The sequence below is a fragment of the Bactrocera tryoni genome, chromosome 4 (genome assembly GCF_016617805.1).
Source record: "Bactrocera tryoni isolate S06 chromosome 4, CSIRO_BtryS06_freeze2, whole genome shotgun sequence".
NCBI classification, from domain to species: Eukaryota; Metazoa; Arthropoda; class Insecta; order Diptera; family Tephritidae; genus Bactrocera; species Bactrocera tryoni.
The window spans coordinates 12,912,111-12,927,576 of record NC_052502.1 but is presented as its reverse complement, the minus strand read 5'-3'; the positions used below and the strand labels follow the sequence as shown (position 1 = coordinate 12,927,576).

Below are 15,466 nucleotides of genomic sequence, written 5' to 3'. Positions count from 1 at the left end.
ATGAATAAAAGCTCATCAATTAAAGTAACCTCCACGTTCTGGTAAATTTAGCGTTAAAAACTCAGAAACGTTCATCTACTTGCGCTACATATATAGAGAGGGTGTGCAGGCGCGACCACCTGTGTGGCGAAATGTCAACATGCGGTAAAAATGCGTGGATGGATTGGTGTTATAAGTACACCGCCCACCCTTAAGATTCGCATCGATTTCATTGTACGACTGTCTATGTTGTACATAGGTACTTATAAAGGGTGATGCATTTCGAGGTTCTCTACTTTTTTAAGAAAAAACACAGAATTTTGAAATTTAATGGGGAATGTTCATTCAAAGGACCTTCTTTGGCATTTATTTATGAAGATTGTTTCTTTCAAATGTTGGCCGCGGCTACGTCTCAGATGGCCTCTCTGTTGAGTTTAATTTTCGGTTACCCGTTCGAACATTTCGACTGATAACTGGCGAAGGACACGTGCGATGTTTTGCTCCAAGGCTAGAATCGAAGCGCGATTGTCCGCATAGACTTTAAACTTTACATATCTCTACAGGTGAAAGTTTAACGGTGTGATTTAACATAATCTTGGTGGCCAATCAAACGACCCAAAACATGAAATTATCTGCTCACCGAAGTGTTCTAGCAATAAATCCATTGATTGATGCGATCAGTGGGAACTTTCGCCGTTTTGTTGAAATCGACTGTCAGCGAGATCACGAGCTTTAATATCAGGCATCAAATAGTCGGTTATCATGGCGCGATAACGGTCGCCATTGACGGTTACGTTCTCACCGGCAACATTTTTGAAGAAATATGGACCGATGATTCCACCGGCCCACAAACTGCACCAAATCGTTGTTTTTTCTGGAAGGAATGGCAAGTCTTGAATCTCCTCAGGTTGCTCTTTGTCCCAAATGCGTTAATTTTGCTTGTTTACATATTGAACCAGAAATGGGTCTCATCGCCGAAGAAAATGTGGCTCGAAAATGTCGGTTCTTCTTGGAACTTTTTGAGAGCGCATAGAGCGAAGCGATGTCGCTTGGGAAGGTCGAGGGACTTCAGTTCTTGCACAAGCTGTATTTTGTACGGATTCAATTTAAGATCTCGGCGTAATATGTGCCAAGTTGTTCCATACGTCCGTCCGAGTTGCTGTGAAAATCTCCGAATCATTATCATTAATACTTCTCGAGATATTCGGCCTTTATGAAAAATAACATGAAAGCTTGACACCACGCACGTGTGATCTGTCAAAAAGGGCTATTGAAAAAAGTACCTCTACTTTGATCACCCGTTATTTGCTTTGTAAATATGGGTACCTTGTAGAAACACTATGGGTTTGCTATCATTAATACTTCTCGAGATATTCGGCCTTTTAAATTAGGCTGTATAGGATTTTCATAGATATTTTATTACGTACCATCTATGAAAATTCTATAAAGCCTTACTTAAATAGCCGAATATCTCGAGAAGTATCAATGATAGCGATTTTGACATCGAACCTTTTTTGTAGCAAATAAAATTTCATACAAATTTGTCATTTACGAGATATATATGTATGTACAAAAAAATGCGAATTTCGTGGAAAAATCAGGTTTAGAGCCCCGTACGACCTCGCCGGTGTGAGTTACGACTTTGTTGCACTGGGCACTTTTGTAGAGTGAACAATTCTGAGAAATATGCGTCTAAAGTCAAAGCGATGCCATAAAACTCCTCTGATCTGTAAGAATTTAAAGATAAAAACTCACGATGGTAGTGTATTTTCTATGGAAAATTTTTACAGGCCTTGGTCCAGTTCTTAATGTTATTATTAAGGGCTAAAATTTTCAGGGAATTTTTTTTAGGGTATTTCCAAGAAAATTTCGTGCCGGGATTGAAAAAAATTAATAGTTCAAAAAAAAACACCCTAATGTACATACAAGTGTATGTAAATATCGCATTATGTACACTGAGACTAATGGCAGTAAGACTAATTACTATATACTTATTCGATGACAATGTTGATTGAAACACGTGCTTTCCATTTCCATTTTGTGTTTATTGATGTGAACTGAGTACTTAGGGCACATATGTTTATGCAATACATTGTTACAGGTACATGTTACGTAGGCGGTCTGCAGAAAGCAAAATAAGAAAAAACTTAAGTGTTCTTATCAGTAAATGCGAAGACAATGTAATGAGTTAAGGATTTTTTAAATTAAGCGCTTTAAATGCAACTGTATCTGCCTATCTGTCAGCTGGCGCCTGTCAATACTGTCAATTAAAACAGCTTAAAGAATTACGCCAACTTTGAGACCTAAAATTGGATAATTTTCAAAGTTTATTCTGGGAGTAAGGAAAAAAGAATGGAATTTTTTCTTTCAAAGATCAAACGGAAATATTTAAAACAAGTAAGGAAAGGCTAAATTCAAAACCGCAACCGGATATTCTATACTCTTGCAACTTGCAAGAATCAAAGCCAGGGAAATATCTTAAGGCGCAAAACGTCAACCAGAGGATTGGAATACAAGCAGTTTTATATACAAATATACTTATATATGTACATAAACTCCCATACTCACAGTCACATAAGGTCTGTTAGAAAAACGAAAATCATTTTGTTTAGTATAGAGGGTTTCATAAAGTACCTGTATTCTTCGTATGGAATAAAGTCAGCCGGATGTTCGAAAATCCCGATATTATATTCAACCCATTTTTGATACACAGCGTGACTATTGTTAGGACAGGACTCTCTCTAAATTTCAATTGTATATCCCATACATGGACCAATATTTTCGGTCATCGATACTAGGTTCCACGTATTCGGTACCTACGGGCTTGAACAGTTTTGGTTAGATTTAACGAATTTTGATCATAAAGTAGCATTATATTAATTGCGTCTTGATTTGTATACTGGAAAGTGAAAGAATCAATAGGAATTTAAAAGTTTGCAATACAAGGTGCGTTCCAAAGTAAACAGGACTTTAAAAAAAAAAAAACAGAACATATGCTTTTTTTTTTTGAAAAATCAATTTAATTTATTCAAAATTGTCTCCTTCTGCTTCAATAAAGCTTTATGCATGGTCCAAAAGCATGCTGAACGAGTGTTTTAGCGCGTTGGCCGGTATGGCCGCCAGTATGCCGGTACAAGCCTTTTGAATGGCCTCTACGTCTGCATAACGCTTTCCTTTCATGGGCAAATGCATTTTTCCGAAAGGGAAGAAGTCGCATGATGCCATATCAGGTGAATAAGGGGAGTGCTTAATGGTTAAAATGTGATTTTTGGTCAAATAATCGTTATAAGCGTCGATCGAATGTTGGACTCTGAGCAATTTTTGGTCGTCAGTCAATTTGTGCGGAACAAACCGTGCACACACCTTTCGTAAGCCCAAATGTTCGGTCAAAATGCGTTAAATCGATGTTCCATTCCATTTCCATGAATTTCAATGATGATTTCGGCTGATTTTTGATGAATTCACGCACAGTTTCTTTGGAATTTCCGGTGATCAGGGATTTTGATTGGCCCACATGTTGATCGTCATTTATGTTCTCACGACCGCTTTGAAAACGTTGAAACCACTCGAGCACTTTGCTACGGGATAGTCAATCATCGCCATAAACTTGTTTCATCAACGGTTCGGTAAAGGTTTTACTAATTTTGAAACAAAATTTAATGTTGGCTCTTTGTTCGAAGCTCATTTTCGCACCGATAACACAAACATGCTGACACTTAAAACGCAATAACTTCACTTCCAATCTATGAAATGTCATGAAATTCTCACTGGACAATCAATAATCTGCTATCTTAGCAGATTCTAACGCAGTCGACATATAGATGGCGCCACCAGGGTGCGCTGGATTCAAAAGTCCTGTTTACTTTGGAACGCTCCTTGCATAATTTATTTATTTTTTTTTCAAAGATCAAAAATCAGTAATTGAGTTCATTCGTTCTTTCCAAAGGGAAGTATACAGTGATCCAATCTGAATAATTTCTTTGGAGTTTGCATTATTCCCTTATATAATGAAACAAGCCAAATTTCGTGAAGATATCTCGTCAAACGAAAAAGTTTTCCAGCGGAAACTTATTATAAAACGCCAAAAGGATTTTGCCCGATCACGACAAAATATTTAAGAGTATTTAGTCGCAAGTCGCTGCACCTCACATTTTGCGCTCCTTTTGTAAAGCATTTTCATGCTTTATCCTTCTTATTTTACTTGTTATTTTTAGTAAGCATTCGCAAACCGGCGAGTCAACCATTCTTAGACATATTGAAATCCACGTTATTTCCGTTTACACAGCCCTGACACTCGTGGGACCATCCTTAAACCGCACCATACTCTATACTTCTAAATAATTAAGGCTAACTGCTGACTTAGTTGCTATTTTAAAATTTTCTGGCTACTTCTGGTGAGTTGATATGAAAAAGGAGGAGTCAGTGGGAGCTAAAACGCGTAGTAGTATTAACCTCAGAAGGAAAAAATATACTCATCCAACATAACGTCTCTAAGATACCAACAAGTTAAGAGAGCAGAGAATCATGCTCTAAAAATAACTCTGGCATATTTGTCATATTAATTTCACATCTTTATTTGTGCATAGTAAGTGGCAGTCATTTAAAACGATATCCAATTGTATAAGGCCAATGCTGTTTAGCTATTCGGCCGTTTTGTATATAAAAATAGACTCAAAAGGTACAGATCAGTAATGAGTGGAAATTAACAGTATATCGTAGGCGTGATCACAAAATTATTATGTACTCAAAAAAAATTTTTTAAATGCTAATGTGAAATCATTTATTGAGAACTCGCACCTGTGCGCCTATATTAATTGAAAACGCATTAAAACCGCGGTCAGCAAACAGCCTGAAGAAGTCATGTCATGCATACTATATTTATGTACATACATGTTTGTGCCTTGGTCTCACTAATTACCCATCTCATTTGCATATGACTACCCACCAAAATTTCAAGGCCGCCAAACATTTAAAAGCATTTCACCAGCATTTAAGTGATGTACCGCTCCGTGGAAGCTAATGAGCGCTTACCGCTGTGCTTGGATACGAATGATTCCACATTGCTTTGAGTGCTGCTATCCTTGTGCAGAATAAATATTGTGTTGGCAAAAAATAATTATTTTTTAATTACATAATGGCACAGACCACTAAATCGTACCAATTAAACAGACGACATCAATTTATGAAGAAATTGAATGCAAGACACCCAGGATTAGAAATAATTATAGCGGTCGTATATTACAGTAGACTGGTAATACAGCTTAACGGTGATTTGGAACACACAATGGACTTTTGTGGAAAATATCCACTTGCCAAATATAGAACTTAGTACTTAAGATCACATGAAATACGTTCGTGGTCTTGTTATCGATTTCGTGTAACGATAGGTTGGTCAGTGAGCCTTCTCGATAACGTTGGAGCACAGAAAACTGTATTTCAGATAGGCGAACTTTAGTGGGTATGCAAAAAAGTTGGTTAGTGCAATATTCGATATGTCAGATTCAAGGCTGGATAATTAACAGCTCAGCCTACTAGCAAGTCATATATAAGGCCAAGTCAGTAAAGACATTTTGAGCATTTTTCTATGCTCCCTGATTGGCATCATAAAACTCTCATTTTATGTTTTAGAGGATCTGATGTGCACTCGTAAATCTACGTTGGTTTTGAGCACAGCGAGTGTAACGAAGTTAGATATCTTAACTATGATAGGTCAGCACCTTGAGGGTCTGTCGAATATGAAGTTTGATGACTTAATCGCAGCTCGAACTCCGACACCCGATTATATCTCTTGTGTAGTACAATTTATTCAAGCAAGGACAGTTACTTAGGTAATACCAGTTTACAGTCAATCTGCGACTGTGATGTTAGCGACTGCTTCTTGCTAATTTTGGGTTGCTATAATCGAAAATGATAGTAAAATTTTCCTAACAAACCCATTTACAAAAATGATATAAAAAATGATGATATTCAACTCAAAATCGTAATCAGGACACCTCAAATATCCAAAAAATGTCTTAACACATCAGTCGTAAATTTTTTCTTCCGATTTTTTTAAAAAGTGTAGGATAGAATAAGATATGATTAATAGATGAAGATTGCACCGCGATCTTAGGTTTATTGTGCCCTCTCCCAAGTAACAACGACCCACCTAGCCTAAGCATATTGATAAGTTCCAATATACTGCCAGGCGCTAATGAGGCAATGTGATCCCTATTTGGAAACATGCATACAAGGGTTTTTATCCTGCGTCTGCATACTTCTATGCAGTCTATTAGCAAGTGTTTGGGAGTTTCAGGCTCCCTGTCGCAGAACCGGCAATTTGCAAAAGAAGCTAGACCCATGTTATTTAAGTGCTTCTTGAGCTTACAGTGACCAGTATAGAATGTGACAAGTTTGTCCCTAGGGAGGTATTTATACATACATATATATTTAAAATTTAAATCTCCTAAGATTGTAACCAACCATTAGCAACTTGTCATGGCACATGTCTTGGAGTTCTTGCCTAATACTTCTCTCCTTTATGGAATGAGGACCCACCGCGATAAAGAGTTCAGGTCCTACCATGTCAGTGGATACCGCGGAGCGGGCGAGCTCATCAGCCAGCTCACTCCCGCCTATACCTCTGTGACCGAGCACCCAGATGAGGTGCACTTGGTTACGTTCCGCTGGACTATTCAGTCGTTCTCTGAACTCCTGCAACAGTAGATATTTGATCTCATAGGCAGAGATTGCTTTAAGTGCCGCTTGACTGTCGCCAAGTGTGGTTATACGTACATTGCGATAGTTGCGTTGGAGGTTTATATCTATCCACCGACTTATGGCGAAGACTTCTGTTTGAAAAATGCTCGGAAAACATCCCATAGATATGGAGAATTTGTTGCGTGTTCTTGCGACTCCGGCATTTATCGTACATTTTCGAGCCGTCGGTGTACCCTTTGACTGTACTATCCCTAAACAATAGCTCGAGAGTGAGATCATTCCATTCAGCCTTACTGTTTAAAGTAACCTTGAACTTCTTGGTGAAGTTTATCCCTTTGGTAGTGCTGTTCCTTGGGAGAAGTGTCAATAGTATTACACCACTTAATTGCTTCACCCGTTGGGTTGAGATTACCTAACCTCTGCTACAACCTTCTGTTGTCATTTGGAGCAGTGTGTGTTTGGCTACCTGACCGATTACTTGGTGAAGTGGTGTGAGCTCAAGCATGACTTCAAGTGCTGACGCTGGGCATGTGCGCATGGCACCCGTCAAGCAGATGCATGCAAGTCGTTTCGTCTTCGATAGTTGGAGCCCTACAGAAGTCTGCGATATTTTTGAGGCCCAAGGCACCACCGTATACTATATAAGTTGATTAGGGAATAAATATTTCATTCATAAAAATCTTTAAAACAATATTCCGAACTATTTGAATTTTAAATTTTTTGTATTTTTGTTGTCTTTATTGTTGCTAATAAATAATACATTAATAAGTTCAATTCCTTGTAATACTTTTACCAAAACAAATAATTTTTGAATACATTCATATTAACCATAATTTTATGAAGAAAATACATATTTACAGAAGTACTTATAATAATGACTTGTATTGCTTTTTTACGATTCCTCTTTACTCATGGACTTTCCTTTCGTCTCTGGCAGGAATATCGCTATGTAGAATAGGCCGAGTGCGGCGAACGAAGCGCAGGCCCACATTGACGCTGACAAACCGAAGGCCTGCATGAATGGTGGAAATACTTTGATCAAAATAAATGTGAAAAGACTCAGCAAGCACAAGCAAAAGGAGGCGCCTTTTGAACGGATCTACATGGATGAGGAAGAAATGCGATTATTTTACACAAATATTGCATTAATTAGTTAAATTTTTTCATTATTGAGTACTCGACATTTTTGTGCTCCTTTGTTATAAGTGCTCAAATGAGTATTACTGATTTTGGATTTTTATCAATACAACTCTTGGAATCGAAGGTCGAAATTGTTGGTATACTTATGATACTATTATTTTCAAGTTCTTAAATTTGTTCACCACTGTGGCGTTTTCGACTGAAATCTTAACTTTGCAATTAAATCAAATTCAGCAACGCTCATTAACTCGTCTAGCAATGAGATAACCCTAGATCAGGCCATATATTCAAACTTGTAAGAGAATTCCAGATAAGATAACTCGATAATTTCACGGCATATTTCTCCAAATCCAGTATACAGCGTGTTATATGTACATACATATATCATAAAAGAGGAACGGGCAGTACAAATTTATTACGCTCTGCCAGTAGGTCCCTAATAATAACTAGAGTAATGACGTTATTTCATTATTTTTCATAAATTTTAATGAGAAACCGTGAGATTATCTCAAAATTCTCTTAATCGATCTCAACTGCGAAATCGTTGCAGGGAAAAATTGAATTGAATCGAATGTGTTTTTCATTTTCCTCTGCAAAGTCAAAAGATCAAAAATCCGTTACACGGCACGCCCATAAAGTCAATGTATCTGAATTATGGTTGAGAGTTTTTGTATATTCTTCTCCTATTTCGGAAAACTCCTTCGACAGCATTCACAAAGGTCTTTTAGAGATAGATATTAGTTACTGTGTCTCATCTACTTGTTTCCTTTGCAAAACACAGGCTAGATCGATTACAAATATCTTGAGTCCGAGCAATTTTACGACGATTAAGAAAATTCGGTCAAACATAAATAGTTTTAAGCTACTGGATCACTGTTGCCGTGATTTGAGCATGCTGACTGTGCGCTAAAAATTAATTATGGAGTATCTGTTCTCACTATCGATATCTTTCAACTTCTTCATTATTAAATTCGTCTGGTCATAGCGCTAGCACGGAAAACTGTAAAGCCGATGAGCTCGCAACTTTTCCCATTTTCTGAATGTGAGGTCTTAAGAGCTCGCAAGAGAGGGTACCTTTATTCCATTTGCATACATCGATTTGGGAACAGGATTAGTCTCCGTTGTTCATTTTTACGACTGCGAGATCTTTGTGGTCTAGTGCAGAACGCAGTACCTGCAGAACCACTGATCTACTCGCTACCAGTAAGATTGATCTTCCCGCAATCGAAGGAGTTGTTAACTGACACTGTTTAATAGGTGTACATGCGGTAAAACTGAAAATTTAGGAGGAAGGTGAGGTGGAAATACCTAGGCACTTTTTCCTCCATTCTACATCGTTTGCAACTTGGAGCTTGAAGCATCTCAGCAGTCAAATTGTTTGCAAACCTGACGAAAAAGCTGGAATTGATATCGCCAGCCGCAACAAAACAGGCTCAAGACGCTTCGTTGATTTCTGAAACTTTTTATACCCTGAAGAGGTACATTAAGTTTGCCACGAAGATTGTAACACTCAGAAGGATGCGTCAGATTCCATATAAAGTATCGATTTAGTCATGTCCGTCTGTCTGTCTGTCCGTCTGTATATATACGAACCAGTCCCTAGTTTTTAAGATTTTCTCTTCAAGGGGCTGCTGATACCGGACCACTGTAACATATAGCTGCCATAGAAACTGAACGATCGGAATCAAGTTCTTGTATGGAAAACTTTCACATTTGACGTAGAATCTTCACGAAATTTGGTATGAGTTATTGTTCATAGAAATATTATAACCTCCGAAGAATTTTTCACATCGGACTTCTATAGCATATATGTAGCTTCTATAAAAAGAACAATCAGAGTCAAATGCTTGCATTGGAGACTTTTTTAGTTAACAAGATATATTCTGCAATTTCGTCGTGGTTTATTCTCTTAGGAAACGCTACAATAGTCTAAGAAATTTTGCAGGTCGGATAACAATGCCATACAAAAGTCTAAAATATCCATTTTCTTTATTAAACAACCTTAATGTTTCTAGAAAACAACCTGGCTGAAAAGAACTAGTAAAATGTTTTTCTTTGGATGAAGACCACTGGCGGATTACGTCTTTAGATTTACTTAAACACATACTAGTTACTAAAAGAAATGCACCTGTGAAGGATGTATTAGCTTCGGCGGAGCCAAATATCCAATTTTAGATGATCCTGTAGGGAGTTATCCTGCCAACGCGAGCGCATCTTTTTTCCTAGGGGTCATCGGAAATGGCGCCGCAAATTTAAAATATTTTTTTTCAAAAATTTCAGAATTTCTTTTTTAATAGTGTATGTTTATAACAATAAAAAATTCTAATAAAATATTTAATTTTTTATATATGAAAAAAATTGTTGAAAAAGGCTGTTTTTTACCCGACACCCATGTAACCCCTTAAGACTATTTAAATATCACAATGAACCGCGGTGCTCAGCTCTACAAGTGGAACTCGTTTTTTGGATCGAACTTTCAACCTAACCTAACCTAAGAAAGTACAATATAAACAGTCATTGATCTGCTTTCCTCCACTCCTTCATTTATCTTTCATTTTCATTATTCCATACTTCATTCAATATGTTTTCTTTTCTATTAATTTAAGTAAAACCATTTTACATTCTTCTTCAAAAGCTTTTCAATTTCGAGTTATGCACTTTTTGTGTTCAACGCCTAATATTAAGGCACTTAAGTTTGCATTTGATTTTCATGTAAGCCACTTTAACGCCACTTAACCGACTCGAGCACAAAAATATCGATAAATTCGAATAAATATTATGTGTATGTGAGAATGTGTGTGTGTTATATTGATAAATTTATATTGTAATATTACCTTCGGTGGTAGAATCTCCACCAGCACGACAAATGTGACGGGTATTACGCCCACATTCGCCGCAAGTATGATAAGCGCCATCAGCAGCAGCGGTAACCACGAGCGATAAGGTGTCAGATCCACGCTGGTCTCTTCGGCAAAGAAGGCATACATGCCGAACGCGGCCAAACAAATACCCATGGAGGCGGTGGAGAACATGAGCAGCATTTTGCGACCATAACGATCCACCAATATGATGGCGGTTATGGTACCGATAATTTGCACCAAGCCGATTATTGTGGTGTTCGTATTCGGATGTATATCCGTTTTGACGGCGCCAAATATGGACGAGGTGTAGTTGAGTATCGCGAAGCTGCCGCTGAATACGTTAATTAGAATCAGCATACTGCCCATGCTGAGGGCACGTACGGCGCGTTTGCTAACTGTGGTTGTATAACGGTAAATCGAGGTACAAAAAAGTTGTTGAAAGAGACTTACAGAAATCGCGCCAAGTGACTACGTCTCCTTGCGACTTTTGCGACATCGCATCGCGTAGCTCTGAAAACTTCGCATTGCACTTATCAATATCCTGCTTACTCTCAGCCAAGTGACCCTGATAGAATTTAAAGGCTCTCTCGGCCTTTTCAACTTGTGCGCGCTGCAAGAGATACGTCGGTGTTTCCGGGAAGAATGTTTCGATCAGCAAGAAGAGCACGGGTAGTGAGATCACCAGCAACGGTATCATGTGATAGGGTACATTGGAGGACATTGTATAGCCCACCAACATGCCCGAATTCAAGGTGAGTGTGAATAACGAAGTGAGACGACCGCGTATCCTATGAGAGAGTGCATAGTGAAGAGCTTGTTGAAAATTTTAAGGTAAAAGCAGGTTAAAAAAGTGTGACCTACGCTGGATCGACGACTTCACCAATAAAAATCGGTATGACGACGTAATTGCCACCACCAGTCATGCCGCCACAGAAGCGCGCCGCATAAAGATACTCGATGGATTGCGCGAAGTAGACGAGACACCAAAAGCACTGCGGTTCGAAAAATTCACTTGAAGTAAATCTGTTTTTATTATTGTTGTTTATGGCGCGTACTTACAATATGCGGTATGGCCAGACAATATATGCAGGCTTTACGCCCAACTATATCCAATAGATACCCGAAGAACACATTGGCGACTAAACTGCCTAGACACACCAGCGCGCCCATCCAGGAGCCCTGCTCCACGGAGACCTCAAAGTCAAGCGGACTTTCGGCGGGCGTCTGCAGCTTGAACAGCATTGGCGCGAACCAGCCAAGCCCGATCCCATGGCAAAATGTGATTATGGTTACTAGGCGGCGACACAAAGGCAATTGCAAAATTTAAAACATTGTCGAGTACAAATACTGAGATTTCAGTTGCAGAAATAGATTGCTAAAGTGGTGCCTCTCATATTTCTTTAAGCCAATGGAAGGCATGACAAGTGGCAATTAAATTATTTGCAAAAAATCTTTCGTAATGGGTTTAATTATGTGAGTGTGTGTATGTATTTACAAACATACGTAAATATTGCGCTCTTATGCGTTGAGTGGTTGCTGTTGTTGCTTACTACAATAATATTGTTGATTTCCATGACAGCGGATTATGTAACAATTTTTAATGGGATTTCTGAACTTTTTGTTTTGTTGCAAGCAAGCAGCCAAGTTATGGCATACTCGCAATTTAATAAAAGCGCAAAATTATTAATTGTTTTTATTTTATTATTATTATTTTTTTAGACTGTTTTTTATTTTATTTTATTTTTTTTTTTTTTGCTGTAGCCAACAAGAAAATTTTAACACATTTGAATGAAAGAATTTTTTTTTTAAATTTTTATGAAATATTTAAAAAATATTTTTTTTAGCTTTTATAACAATTTTTTTGTTTTTTTTTTACTATTTTGTGTGGCAAAGTTCTACTTTAAGTTATGATATATTTTAATTAAAAGGAAAAACTTAATTTTTATTGCATATTATTATTATTTTTTTTAATTTGTTAATTTTGCAATTTCTTATTAGTCAGACTATCTTTTTTACATTTACAAAGTATGATTTTTTTATTTGTTTTTTAATTTTTATTTAGTTTTTAAGTATTATTTAGTTACTTTTAATTTACTTTGAGTAATAGATAATTTAGTTTTTAATTTTTTTAATGTTGCTTTTATATTATATTTTTAAACACATTTTTAAATTAATTAATTTTTTTCATAAATTTTTAAAATTATTTTTTTCAGAAGAAAATAAATATTTATGTATGTAATATTTATTAATTTATAATTTTTTTAGAATAATTTTTTTCTTGTTTTTTGATTATTTTTTTATTTAGAGAATTTTGATTTTATTTTAGGCAAACACTAAGTTACGAAAACTTTTAATAAAAAAAAAATAAAAAACTATATTTTTAAAATTTTTTAATTTGTTTTTTTATAAGAAAATAAATATTTATGTGACTTTTATTTTTATAGAATAATTTTCTTTGGTTTTTTATTTTTTTTTTTTATTTAGAGGTTTTTTATTTGTAGGCAAATAACTAAATTATAACATATTTTATTAAAAACAAAAGAATTTTTATTAATTCTTATTTTAATTTTTCATTTATTTTCACCGTAAGCAAATAATTAAGTTATGATAAATTTTAATAAAAAAAGAAAATGTTTATGAAATATTTAAGAAACTATATTTAAAATATTTTTCAAATTATTTTCTTTAGAAGAAAAGAAATATTTATGTCATATTTGTTTTTTTATTGATAACTTTTTGGAATATTTATTTTATTTTTAATTTTGATTTCTTCTTCTTCTTGATGTTTATTTTAGGCAAATAATTAAGTTACAACATATTTTATTAAAAACAAAATATTTTTTTTTAATTCTTAAATTAATTTTAAATTTTTTTTCACTGCAGGCAAATAACTATACGAAATTTTAATAAAAAAACTAAATTTTTATCAAATATTTAAAATAATATATGCACATATTTTTAAATTTTTAAAATTGCTTAATTTTTTTTGATAAAAAAATGTTTTTATTAATATGAAAAAAATAAATCTTTATTTGTTTTTAATTTTGTTTTTGTATTGTAGGCGAATAGCTCATTCATGACATTTTTTAATAAAAAACAAGAAAAATGCTTTAAATCACTATCAAATATATTTTTTAGCTTAATACATTCTTATTAAATTCTTTAATCAAATTTTTTTTTTGTTATTTACCAAAAAGAATTTATTAATTTACATTTTATTCCTTATTTTTTTATTCGTTTTAGTTGTTTTTTATTTCTAATTAGCTATTTTTTGTTTTATTTGGAAATTGATATAATTTTTTGAATATTTTATTTGTTTCTTAATGTTTTCATTAAGAGCTTTTTTTGTTTTTTTTTTGTAAGCAAAAAACTGAGTTATTAATTTTTTTTATTATTTTATTCTTTACAAAAAATTTTGGTTAAATTTATTTTAATTTTTGTAATTAGAATTATTTTTTTATTTAACAAAAAGCATTTTTTTGATTTATTAATTTATAACATTTTTTGATTTTTAAAATTATATTTTGACATGAAAAATTAATTTTTAATTTATTTATAGCCAATATTTTTTTAATAATATTTTGACATAAAAAATAATTTTACAATTACTATTAATTTTTTTTATTTTTTTTACCATTTAATTATTTTTGTTTTATTTGTTATTATATTAGTTCTTTATTTCGAACTTTTTTTTTAGACAAAGGCCTTATTTTAATTTTTGTAATTAAATTTAATTTTTTAAACAAGAAAAAAACATTTTTTTTATTTAATAATATCTAAAATGATTTTGTTTTAAAAATAATATTTTTGTATAAAAATTTATTTTTAATTTTTAATATCTAAAATATTTTTGTTTAAAATAATATTTTTGTATAAAAAATTATTTTTAAATTATTAATATTTAATATTTTTTTATTTTCTATAAAATATTTTGACATAAAAATATTTTTATTATTAGTTTTTTTTTATTTTTAACTATAATTTTTTTTTATTTGTTATAATTTCCTTTTCTTATTTCGAACTTTTTTAGACAATGCCATAGTTTAACAAAACCAAAAAACTATTTTTTATCTTTATAAACAATATTTTTTTGTTAAGTTCAGTTTATTCAACCACACAGTTTTTTATTTTATTTATGTAAATATTTTTAGCACATTCCACTAACTCCAATATTAACCCCACACTTTGCAGCATTTAGCAAATAAATGCAAATTTAGTAATATTATTATATAAGAATGCACTAAACCACTTTCCACTTGTCATGCCTCCACTCCGCGTGTAACTATGTTTTGCATATTTTTATGTATTTACCGCTCGCTGCCGCCAACAACTGCGTTCGAAATTCAGCGCGAAAAACGCCCTGTGAATTTTTACACAAATTTAACAACATATTTTGGCTTTTTCTTTTACAGCCTTACAATTTTGCACAGAAAACCAGTTTAACCGTTAAACTAGTTGCGCTTAATTACAGATTTGTACGAGTGTGTGTGTGCGTGTGTAGAATTCGCTATTGGATTTCTCTTAGTTTATTTGCGCGTCTCTTTGGTGCTTGGTAACGGAATTCCGACTTGTGAACTCCATCACTGGCGGCGGTGTACTGTCGGTCCGCACTACTCAAAACTCAAACACAATTGCCAAATATTATACATAAATAATATCTTAGCGCGCTTCATTCGCTTATTTAAATATTTGCTTTGCTTTTCTACTTGCATTTTTATCTCAAAACAAAAATCGCATTTCATCACTAAAGCTTAAGAAAAGGTCTGTAACGTATAAAGTTTTCATTA

The 15,466-nt window shown here is 34.1% G+C and overlaps 2 protein-coding genes across 3 annotated transcripts in view; both read right to left on the bottom strand.

Annotated features, from left to right (window-relative positions):
• Positions 1 to 15,466, bottom strand: part of LOC120775077 (mast/stem cell growth factor receptor Kit) — a 48,578-nt gene that overhangs the window by 10,857 nt on the left and 22,255 nt on the right. The window lies entirely within an intron of this gene.
• LOC120775078 (facilitated trehalose transporter Tret1-2 homolog) lies at positions 7,418 to 15,287 on the bottom strand. The gene is made up of 6 exons (XM_040105072.1): positions 14,991 to 15,287; positions 11,739 to 11,971; positions 11,541 to 11,671; positions 11,130 to 11,467; positions 10,653 to 11,074; positions 7,418 to 7,777 (listed from the first exon to the last, which is right to left on the bottom strand). Exons 1-6 carry the CDS (start codon positions 15,067 to 15,069, stop codon positions 7,571 to 7,573), a joined length of 1,410 nt encoding a protein of 469 aa, XP_039961006.1. The 5' UTR covers positions 15,070 to 15,287; the 3' UTR covers positions 7,418 to 7,570.

Excerpts from the sequence above, each read along its gene's own strand:
- LOC120775078 (XM_040105072.1), bottom strand. The coding sequence starts at position 15,069 with ATGTTGTTAAATTTGTGTAAAAATTCACAGGGCGTTTTTCGCGCTGAA. Across the intron at positions 11,672-11,738 it reads GTCTGGCCATACCGCATATT|TGCTTTTGGTGTCTCGTCTA; the intron begins GTAAGTACGCGC and ends TTCGAACCGCAG. Across the intron at positions 11,468-11,540 it reads GGTGAAGTCGTCGATCCAGC|GATACGCGGTCGTCTCACTT; the intron begins GTAGGTCACACT and ends ACTCTCTCATAG.